General features: G+C 44.5%; 1 protein-coding gene across 2 annotated transcripts in view; it reads right to left on the reverse strand.

The window, feature by feature from the left end:
- Positions 1-12179, reverse strand: part of LSP1 (lymphocyte specific protein 1) — a 109860-nt gene that overhangs the window by 56290 nt on the left and 41391 nt on the right. Inside the window, exon 1 of one of the 2 annotated variants that reach the window (XM_075327013.1) lies at positions 7801-8136. The exons of the other annotated variant lie outside the window; for it this stretch is intronic. Within the exon in view, the coding sequence (XP_075183128.1) occupies positions 7801-7859 (59 nt within the window). The 5' untranslated portion in view covers positions 7860-8136. Of the gene's footprint in view, positions 1-7800; positions 8137-12179 lie in introns of those variants that run through there. 2 annotated transcript variants of the gene reach the window in all.

Consider the following 12179-nt stretch of genomic DNA (forward strand, 5'->3'; position numbering starts at 1 on the left):
TTGAATATTTCCCAGAGGGGCATTGCAGCTATAAGTCCCCTTACCTGGCAGCCAGACTGGCTTGCAAAGTCTCCTTAAGGAGAATAGTGTTCCCCCGTGGAATTTTAGGGGCATTGCAGCTATAAGTCCCCTTACCTGGCAGCCAGACTGGCTTGCAAAGTCTCCTTAAGGAGAATAGTGTTCCCCCGTGGTCCCCACATAGCTTTCTCATGAGCCAGATCAGACACCCCCATACTTTGCACTGACGAGGGGCAAGCACCCCGAAACACCGTGTCTGCAAATTGGGATTCTGATCTGGCTTATATATCCTGAGTCATATTGCAAAGGATTGTCAAAAATCCACTTGTGACTTTTAGGATCGCTACTTCCAATAGGTGGCGCTGTGCTAGAGTTTGTCTCCTTTACTGGAGAGACAATTAGACTCTTAATAATAATAATAATAATAATAATAATAATAATAATGTTGTTCCCTTGTGCCCCCTTATAACAATGAAATACTTACTCCAATTGTGCCTCCGTTTAATAAAGATTCCCCATTTTACCTACTTTTAAAAATCCCCCCATTATGTGTCATTTTAATCCTGACTCCTTTATTATATATCCCTTGTACCTGCCTAAGAAGCAAAAAATAAATTAATACTCTCCTCACCCCAATCCCACGTTAAGTGATGATGCTTTTCTCCACTGCAGACTCTGGGCTAGTATAGGTGGCACAATGAAGTGATGTCATTCTACCACTTGATGTCCCCTGCGTGGTGTCGGCCTCTTGCAAGCCACAAGGTGCGAGCAGCCTGCATCCTACATGAGAAAGTGGCGGAGCAGGGACCGGATTGCTCTCTTCTCCGCTGTGACTTTTGCAGATTGATTTGTCTAACTGTCAGACTGTGCCATCTGGCATTTGCCAGAATTGCCAGATGGCTAGTCTGGTCCTGCACAAAACCATCTGTGCCCATTATTTACCACCACAATAGTTCTAGACTCCCACTATAGCAGCCACCACATAGGCTTTAATTCTGACTTATAATAAGGAACATTTTTGAATTGGCCAACCAGGTGACATTCCTGTGGACCTAAAGTTTCAATGTTATAAAGGGATCACAAAAAGACAATGAGGTCAAACAGTGAACAGGATGAGGTGACACAAACAACAACATTTTGTTTACTATGCAGTTAAAAGTTGACAGAAATAAGTTAAGTATTGAGGGAGGATCACACAATCCCTGGGGCCTAAGGTGAAGAGGTTGACAATGAATAAGTGCAATAAATTACTTGTCATAACATTGCAATCAAGTTTATTTTAACACTCACATGGGGCACAGGAAAATACCATTATTTCTGCCAATGATTAAATTGTCTCTTCAGGGAGGAAGGAGACGAACTCTACTTCCACCAATTGGAAGTAGCAATCCTAAAAGTCATTGACCCTTTAACAAGCCTTGTCATTTGACTTAGGGGTTTATGCCAGATCAGAACCTCAATTTGCAGACACGGTGTTTTGGGGTGATTGCCCCTCGTCAGTGCAAAGTATGAGATCTGATCTGGCCGTGTGACGCCCCTGGACTAGTCAGGTTGTCACAGGGTACTGCACGCTCTTTATCTCCCAGTGCAGGACTCAACATCTCTTGGTTCTGGGTTCCCAACTTGCGGCACTGCCTCTATCAGCATCCAAAATCCCAATCACATCTCGTACCACACCCTGTCAGACACACCAGTGGGCTGCTAAGCTGGAATAGGGCCGCCCACCTAGGGGTCAGGCAGGGAGGTGGGAGGTTACAAGTCAGTTCAGTGGTAGCCCTCTTCAGTGGTAGCCCTCGAGCAGTGAGGAGCTCGGGGAAGCTGGGAGTTGGAGCTCCCAGGGGAGAAGCAGATTGGGTTGCAGACGGTGGTCTGGGCCCGGAGGAGTCGGAGACCCGGTCGCGGGATATTGGGCCTGGGTGCTGGCTAGTCGAGGAGGACGATCGGCAACTGCAGTCCAATAGCCAGTCTGGGGGCCGAAAGTACTTCGGGGTACTGGACCCTAGGTCAGGGAGAGGCTTCAAGCAACCCGGCAATTAATCTGTGGAGGACAGGGCCTTTATGGACTGTTCCCATGAAGCTCAGAGATCGGGGGCACTAGCACAACGAGGGGGATAGGCCTTTCCATTGAAAGCAGCCCACTAAAATCCCAAGCGTGAGCTCCTGAGAGCAAGCTCCTCTGCTACCCATGGTAGGGAGCGGGGCCCGGACAGCTCCAAGCTTACGGGCCATTTGGCCACTTTAAAATTCTGTGCCCGGAGGCAGGCCACAGACCACCAGGCAGTGCTGCAGGGGACAGGACCCGGACAAGCTCCCCCAAGAGGGCAGCGGCACCCAGAGACTTGGTTTACCATGTTGTCAGCGTCTGCTTTCCTTCTGAGTGAGTACCTGATTAAACTCTGCTACCAGCAAGCCTGCGCTCCCCCAGCAATCCATCCCACCATCCAGGTTCCCAGGGCCTTTCCCTACCCGTGGAGGGTAACGTCATCTGGCTGCCGCATTCCATCACCCCAGGTACTCCCAACGGTAGCAGCGGTACTCCCTATTACCGCACACCATGGGTGGCGTCACGAACTATCTAACTCCTCTGTAAATAACCCCCCCATCACCTTTTGTAGTGACCCCGAGCCCCCGGGTCCGGAGACCCTCGAGGCACGAGTAGTGACACCCGGATCCGAGTGGTTCGACCGCTGCTGGGGCGGGAGTCGTCCGAAACAGCTGTATGAGACGCTATAGTGGGGTCTAAGAGGAGAAAAGTCTGCCAATGATAAAAACATTGTAGAAAATATCTTGAATGTCCTCACGCCCAAATTTTTATGTTTATGGTCACGTTTTTAAACAGCTCTAGTATCATATGAAGGTGCAAGACTGGGTACATTGCATTGCAATAGTATTCATACCCTGTGAATAGAGATGACTGAACCCGTTGAAGTGTGGCAAGTTCAGACAGACTTTAGATAAAGTTCAGTTCAGGACCTGGACTTGACCTAAATCCCATTGCAACTCATGGGCCATTCCGCTCTCCACCCACATACTGCCAGCCATAAACAGAGCACTTCCGAGGGTGGGGGTCAGGTGAGGGCTTTTATTGTGCACACTACACCCGATAACGCTCTTTTTACCCCCAGTGTGAGCCGTTCAAGCACAGCAAGCTGCTCGCATTGGGCTGAGCATCGAGCGAATCCGAGCACAGGGATGTCTGATTAAGTGGTTTACAGACGTAAAGCCCCAAACTCCAAAGTTCAACACTGATTTTTTTTTTTTGTAAACTCCAGGTTTGGTACGAACCCTGAATTTACTTTTTGGGATCACTCATCTCTACCCGTAAACTTTTCCAATTTTTTTCACCTTACACCCAAAAACTCTATATAACTCTTTATATGATATGCCAACACAAAGTAGTGAGTATTTGTAAAGTGTAAATGAAATACATGATTTTGTAAATATTTTAAAGTTATAAATCTAAAAACAAAATCACAATAAAATGCATTTAAAGGGAACCTGTCAGGTCCAATATGCACCCAGAACCACGAGCAGTTTTGGGTGCATATTGCTAATCCCTGCCTAAGTGTCCCTGTATCTAGTAGCATAGATAAAGAGATCTTTAGCAAAAGTATTTCTAAACATCCTTTATTATATGCTAATGAGCGCAGGGACTAGTCACAAGGGCGTTTTATCCACCGATTAGTCCGCCCTCTTAGCATGTAGCAAGCCCTCAGGGACGTGCTAACATGGTATTCAATGCCCAGCGTCATAAGCGGTGAAACGCGTACCTGTGTTCGTTGTCACCACCGTAGACATCGGGTTTAGGGTCAGTGCGCATGATCAGAAGTACTTCAGGTCATGCACACTATGAAGCCGAGTGTTGACGTCCCGGCTTCAGAGATATCTAGCGTGCATGACCGGAAGTACTGGGGGCTTTTGATCATGCACACTGACCCTGGCGTCTGACGCGGTGACAATGGACACAGGTATGAGCGTCACTGCTGATGACGTTGGGCAATGGGCATTGAATAGCATGTTAGCACACCCCTGTATGCGTACTAACATGCTAAGAGGGCGACTAGACGGGGGATATAACGCCCTTGTGACTAGTCGCTGGTCTCATTAGCATATCATAAAGGAGCTTTACAAATACTTTTTCTAAAGATCTCTTTATCTATTCTACTAGATACAGGGATGATTAGGCAGGGATTAGCAATATACAACCAGAAATGCTCATGGTTCTGGGTTTATATTGCACCTGACAGATTCCCTTTACGTTTATGGATGTAACGTGAATAATGTGATATGTTCACAGGTTATGAATACTTTTGCAAAACACTCTATACACATATCAATTATTGATACCATCTTAAGGATAGTGATAACAGCTATATGTATATTGTGATCGTAGATAATGTATCTAATTATCATCTACATTTTTCTTTTGACTGATGACAAAGATTATTATTAGGGATGATCGAATACCTCAAAGATTTGGCTACGCCCATATTCGACGAATAGGTCACCGTTATTCGACTATTTGCGAATATTCGATGCGCAATGTAAGTCTATGGAAAACCCGAATAGTTGCCGAATAGCAACTATTTGGGCTTCCGATAGACTTAAGTGGGCTTTACACACTGCGATCTCGCTAGCGAGATCGCAAGCGATTGTACCCGCCCCTGTCGGTTGTACGACACGGGCATATCGCTGTCCGTGCCTGCACAACCTCGCTTAACCCCGTCATACGCACTTACCTGCCCTGCAATGTCGCTCTGGCCGGCGATCCGCCTCCTTTCTAAGGGGGCAGTTCGTGCGGCGTCACAGCGACATCACACGGCAGGCGTCCAATAGAAGCGGAGGGGCAGAGATGAGCGGGACGTAACATCCCGCCCACCTCCTTCCTTCCGCATTGCCGGTGGGGGCAGGTGAGGAGATGTTCCTCGCTCCTGCGGTGTCACACACAGCGATGTGTGGTGCCGCAGGAACAAGGAACAACATCGCTAATAAGCAGAAAACGATTTTTTGTTTCAGGACGACCTCTCAGCGAAAAACGATTTTGACCGCTTTTGCGATCGTTTAAGGTCGCTCATAAGTGTCACACGCTGCGATATCGTTAATGACGCCGGATGTGCGTCACAAACACCGTGACCCCGACGATAATTCATTAACGACATCGTAGCGTGTAAAGCCTGCTTTACATTGAACATCGAATATTCGCTTAGCGGCGACCTATTCGTCGAATATTCGCGAAGCCGAATATTTGTGATATTCGATCATCCCTAATTACATTATTATTATTATATATTAAATATTATGTTGTGTAAATTGGGAACAGAAGATAAATTACTTCATAAATAAATGCAGAAAATAATTTGCTAGAATGGGAACATTTCTCCCTTGGCGAGACGTACGATTATAGCGCTTACGGTGATATCCATAAGATAAATTATGTAGATCCCCATTTGATTTTCCGAGTTCATCGCTCCATATTCCCTCAGTCTTGCACTTTATTACGCGCGGATAGCTGGAATGTCTCCAACACATTTATCATTGATATCTCGCAGGGTTGACAAAGAGATTATGGCTGTCTAAACAGTCCTACAGCGTCACTCCAGCTCTTCTCAGCAATGTAGACAATCAAAGACCTGGTGCCAGACATTACTGCCACTGGAATATTCCAGAAGTCATGATGATGAATTATGACCCACAAATCCAGTCCTGGTCCTGATTGACCTCTAGAATCCTGACCATCATCTGCAACAATGTCCCCACCCTATAAACCTGATGCCTTATCTATACATCTATGCACCTATATTGGCGGACCTTGGCACTTGACCACTACCTTACATTCCTGTACATCCTCCCCACGTCTCCACACTTGTATTCTTCCTTCCTCCCTTCTTGCATTTCCTCATTATCTTTAACAACACGTTGTTTCCCAGCTCACAAGTAAATTCCTTTGCTCATTCATTCTACCCCTGCTGTGAATGGACTGCAAACACTCCATTAAATACAGTTGCATATTGCACAGCAACGCAACGTCGCTCCAAAGGGCATTGTCCTCTTCTTCTTTACCTGAAACGTCTTCCATAAGACCATCAGAATTTCTATTTGGCCGCATTTCTCTGTGGTTCTCAATTTATATGATAAAGAACCAGATACAATTGTATATTCTTTTTGATAAATGTTATCTTACAATTCACATGTTTTACAATTATCATTCACACAATGAATACAATGGCACATCAATGCGATACATAGTCTAAAGGTTCCGTATATGGTACAATTATAGGCAGGATAGGTACCATTTATAGACTGGATTGGTATCATAGACAATACAATTCTAGATGGGTCTGGTACCATAGATGATACTGGATTGGTTGGTACCATACATGATAGAATTGAATTAAAGACTAGACTACTCCATGTATACAGATATAGACTGTGATACATTTACAGACCAGATTGTTACAATAGATGATACATTTATTGACTCTAATGGTGTGATAGAGGATACAATACAATATTAAATGGGACTGGCAGAATAGATGAAGTGGACTGGTACAATTATAGACTATATTGGCATCATAAATTATACATTTATAGGCTGGATGGCACCATAAATTATACATTTATAGACTGCATTGGTACAGTATGATAGCAGATTTATAGACTGGATTGGCTCCATAAGTTATACATTTAGAACCCGGATTGGCACCATAAAGTGTACATTTATAGACTGGATTGGTACAGTGAATGGCACATTTATAGACCGGATTGGTACAGTGAATGGCACATTTATAGACTGGATTGGTATAGTAAATGGCACATTTATAGACCGGATTGGTACAGTGAATGGCACATTTATAGACCGGATTGGTACAGTGAATGGCACATTTATAGACTGGATTGGTACAGTGAATGGCATATTTATAGACCGGATTGGTATAGTGAATGGCACATTTATAGACTGGATTGGTACAGTGAATGGCACATTTATAGACTGGATTGGTACAGTGAATGGCACATTTATAGACCGGATTGGTACAGTGAATGGCACATTTATAGACTGGATTGGTATAGTGAATGGCACATTTATAGACTGGATTGGTACAGTGAATGGCACATTTATGGACCGGATTGGTACAGTGAATGGCACATTTATAGACTGGATTGGTACAGTGAATGGCACATTTATAGACTGGATTGGTATAGTGAATGGCACATTTATAGACTGGATGGGTATAGTGAATGGCACATTTATAGACTGGATTGGTATAGTGAATGGCACATTTATAGACTGGATGGGTATAGTGAATGGCACATTTATAGACTGGATGGGTATAGTGAATGGCACATTTATAGACTGGATTGGCACCATAAATGATACATTTATAGACTGGATTGGCACCATAAATGATACATTTATAGACTGGATTGGTAATGTAGATGGCACATTTATAGACTGGATTGGCACTGTAAATAACAGATTTATAGGACTGGTACCATAGTTGAAATTTTTAAAGACTAGATTGGTACCGTAGATGGCACATTTGTAGACTAGATTGCCACCATCATTGATTCTATTGATTGGATTGGCACCATCATTGATATTATTGACTGGATTGGCACCATTGTTGATATTATTGATTGGATCGTCACCATCATTGATATTATTGATTGCAATGGCACCATCGTTGATATTAGTGACTGAATTGGCACCAGAGTTGGCACAATTATGATTTACATAGTGGCACAATCAGATGAATAGTCACGTCTATGGCCAGGTGTACTCACTTGAGTAGATTCTGTAGGTTCTTCTTGCTGGAGTCTCTTCTCAGGAGTGATGTGGACATTCTGGCTCAGTGTGATGGGCTCCTAATGGTCTTCTCCTGCTATTCCTTTGTATCCAGAAATCTGTGACAGCCCTCCCCCTCCACACCTTCCCACTCTCAGCCCCTGGATGATCAATGCCACTCTTATCAGTTTATGAGAGTATCTTTTTCATTGTTCTCCAGCCCCTTCTTCTCAATGTGACTTGTCTTCTTTCTAGTCCTGCGCTCCTGTCTTCCTTTCTCAGGAAGTTTGAGCAGCTGCCTTCCCTCCTTTTGTTTTCCAGGCTTTGCGCTCCCTTTTTCTCCCCCTCCTCCTGTGTTGGGAAGTCAGGGGGAGATGATATGAGGTAAGAGGAAGCAGGACCCTCCCTGCCCCTGTGTTTGGGGAAGGGGAGGAGGGGGGTGACAATATGTCTCTGTATCTCCCCCTCAGACACTCTCAGGGGGAGTCCCAGTATCACAGCAACTGTATTTTCCAAGATACTTGGCCATTGCTCCGGCTGTGGAGGATTCTCATTTTCCCAGCTAACTATTGTCTCTTTTATGTCGCTTTGCAGCAAATTCTGGAGATTTTTCTCTCTCCTGGCAGGAATGCAATCTCCGCTCCATTACACATATGTCTCCATTGTTGTACATTTATGCTATTGTTCTCCTCCCTAGATCTTCTCCTTAGCGATGGATAAGAAATCCAACACATTTCATCCATTCATTTCATTTCTTAGTTATTTCAACAATATATGAATCATTAATCAGTTTTATAGCGCCAACATATTCCGTAGCACTCTACAGTTCAGAGAATATAAATACATCACATATAACGTAGTAAAAAACTAAAGGTCCAGACACATATGGAAATTAAATAAGATTTTTTTTTTGTGTAGACTCTTGTCCCAGACTTAGGGGTACTTCTCACATAGCGAAATCGCTGCTGAGTCACGTTTTTTGTGACGCAGCAGTGACCTCATCAGTGATCTCGCTGTGTGTGACACTGAGCAGCGACCTGGCCCCTGCTGTGAAATCGCTGATCGTTACACAGTGCTCTCGTTCATTTTTTGCTCGTTGCTCTCTCGCTGTGAAGCACACATCGCTATGTATGACAGCGAGAGAGCAACGATCTGAATGTGCAGGGAGCAGGGAGCCGGCTTCTGACAATTGAGGACGCTGGTAACCAAGGTACACATCGAGTAACTAAGCGAAGCGCTTTGCTTGGTTAACCGATATTTACATTGGTTACTAGCGTACGCCGCTCTCAGGCTGCCAGTACTGGCTTCCTGCACACATAGCCAGAGTACACATCGGGTAACTAAGCGAAGCGCTTTGCTTAGTAACCTGATGTGTACCCTGGCTTCGAGTGCAGGGAGCCAGTACTGGCAGCCTGAGAGCGGCGTACGCTAGTAACCAAGGTAAGTATCGGGTAACCAAGCTCAGCATCGTTTCCACGAGTCGCTGCTGGCTGGTGGCTGGTCACTGGTCGCTGGTGAGATCTGCCTGATTGACAGATCACCAGCGACCATGTAGCGATGCACCAGCGATCCTGACCAGGTCATATCATGGTCAGAATCGCTGGTACGTCGTTTAGTGAGACGGTACCCTTAGGACTCAACTCCTGAAAAAAGACACCAATTTACTAAATGACTTTCAAAGAGACTGGATGCTTTATTCAGTGTAATAATTAGTGATGGACAAATAATAAAATATTTGGGTTCGTATTATTTGTCAAGATTATTTCATACTATATGTGTATTTGTCATGAATAACGAATCTGATGCAAGTCAATGGGAAACTCGAATAATTTTCCAGGGGACCCTCCCAGGATGTCTGATGGGCTGTAAAAATGCTGAAATGGATGAAAAAAGAGCTGCAATTTAATGGAGACAGCATGGGGAAGATGCCTGGATGCATCTCTGGAACACAGGTCACTCCTGGGAACAATGTGGTCAGAGTATCACACCCCTTTGACGTGCAGTACCTCGCCTATTTGTGATAACCAGCACAGGTAAGGTAGACAGCTGGATGCTGCAGCCCCCAGCTGTGTGCTTTAACTTGGCTTGTTATCAAATATAAACAAAAAAAGTAAGGACCATGTTCTAGGGTCCGAAACATGTCAGGTTTTGGTCATGTATTTTAATTTTGTATGTATTTTTTAACATTATGTTAAATGAAACAGAAGAATTTTTTTATTCATCTTCCTGGCTGGATTCCTGTTATGGTGCTGGATGTTTTTCTACATACGTATCAAATATAAAGCCTCCCCAGTCCTTTTTTGCTTTCATTATATATTTTGACAACCAGCACATATAAAGCAGACAGTAGGGGACTGGTATTCTCAGGCTGGGAACGTCCTTGGTTATTGGGTCCTCCTCAGTCGAAAAATAGCAGCCCTCAGTCTTCCCACAATTGGCGCATACATTAGATGCACTAATTGTGGTGCTTTACCTGGCTCATCCCAATTGCCCTAGTGAGGTGTCAATCGAGGTAATATCTGTAATTTCACTACACTTGGAATTTTTTCCCATTTCCAGTACAATATGGAGCAGAATGAGTACTGTCATTCAAAAGTACAACTTGTCCCACAAAAACAAGCCCTCATATGGCTATATTGACTGAAAAATAAAACAAGTTATGGCTCATGGAAAAAGGGGAGGAAAAACAAAAACGGAAAATTGCAGGGGGCTCAAGGGGTAAAAATAAGGATATTTTTTTGTGTGTTTGTGTTTTTTTTCCTTATAGGGTTGGTAATGGGGGTCTCATGGACACCAATCACTTCATTACCAATCCAGGGCTTAATGGGAGCTGTGATTTGTGACATATCACAGCTGGCATCAACCCCTTATATTACCCCGATTGCCACCGCACCAGGGCAATTGAGATGAGCCATGTAAAGCGCCACAATTGGCACATTTACTGGAACTGTCAATTGTGTGGCGGCTGCAGGCTGCTATTTTTAGGCTGAGATGAGCCAAATAACTATGGGTTTTCCGAGCCTGAAAATACCAGTCCCCAGCTGTCTGCGTTATCTGCCCTAGTTACTACAAATAGGTGGGGGACCGCATGTCATTTTATTTTTATTTTTTCACTGCATCTCCCAATCTGAGTAATCCAATAGCAAGGATGGCTACATCATTACTGCGATGGTCAGGTCATAGTATCATAGTATCATAGTTTTTAAGGTTGAAGGGAGACTCTAAGTCCATCTAGTTCAACCCGTAGCCTAACATGTTGATCCAGAGGAAGGCAAAAAAACCCCAATGTGGCAAACAAGTTCCAATGGGGAAAAAATTGCCTTCCTGACTCCACATCTGGCAATCAGACTAGTTCCCTGGATCAACACCCTGTCATAAAATCTAATATACATAACTGGTAATATTAAATTTTTCAAGAAAGGTGTCCAGGCTCTGCTTAAATGTTAGTAGTGAATCACTCATTACAACATCATGCGGCAGAGAGTTCCATAGTCTCACTGCTCGTACAGTAAAGAATCCTCGTCTGTGATTATGATTAAACCTTCTTTCCTCAAGACGTAGCGGATGCTCCCGTGTTCCAGTCGCAGGCCTAGGTGTAAAAAGATCTTTGGAAAGGTCTCTGTACTGTCCCCTCATATATTTATACATTGTGATTAGATCCCCCTAAGCCTTCGTTTTTCCAAACTAAATAACCCCAAGTTTAATAACCTGTCCTTGGTATTGCAGCCCACCCATTCCTCTAATAATCTTGGTGGCTCTTCTCTGCACCCTCTCCAGTTCAGCTATGTCCTTCTTATCCCTGCATGTTTAGTGGCTAAAAATCAAGCGGCAAACATGTGGGGTTGGGACATGAAACTCACAAAGTGAATACCAAAATACTCAACAAGTAATGAATACTCCGAATTCCATAATATGTGTGTGAGTAACCAATTGTGCAAAGTATTAGTACTAATTACTACTAAGTACTAGTACTAATGTTACAAGTTAAGGCCGCTTTACACGCTGCGATATCGGTACCGATATCGCTAGCATGCGTACCCACCCCCATCGTTTGTGCGACACGGGCATATCGCTGCCCGTGGCGCACAAAATCGCGCAGACCCATCACACATACTTACCTGCATAGCGACGTCGCTGTGACCGGCATACCGCCTCCTTTCTAAGGGAGCAGTGCGTTCAGCGTCATAGCGACGTCACTAAATGGCCGCCCAATCAAAGCGGAGGGGCGCAGGTGAACTGGACAAACATCCCTCCTTCCTTCCTCATTGCTGGCGGGACGCAGGTAAGGTGAGGTTCCTCGTTCCTGCGGTGTCACAGATAGCGATGTGTGCTGCCGCAGGAACGACGAACTACATTGCTGCTGCAGCAGCAACGATAA

This window comes from Anomaloglossus baeobatrachus, chromosome 10 (genome assembly GCF_048569485.1).
Source record: "Anomaloglossus baeobatrachus isolate aAnoBae1 chromosome 10, aAnoBae1.hap1, whole genome shotgun sequence".
NCBI lineage: Eukaryota > Metazoa > Chordata > Amphibia > Anura > Aromobatidae > Anomaloglossus > Anomaloglossus baeobatrachus.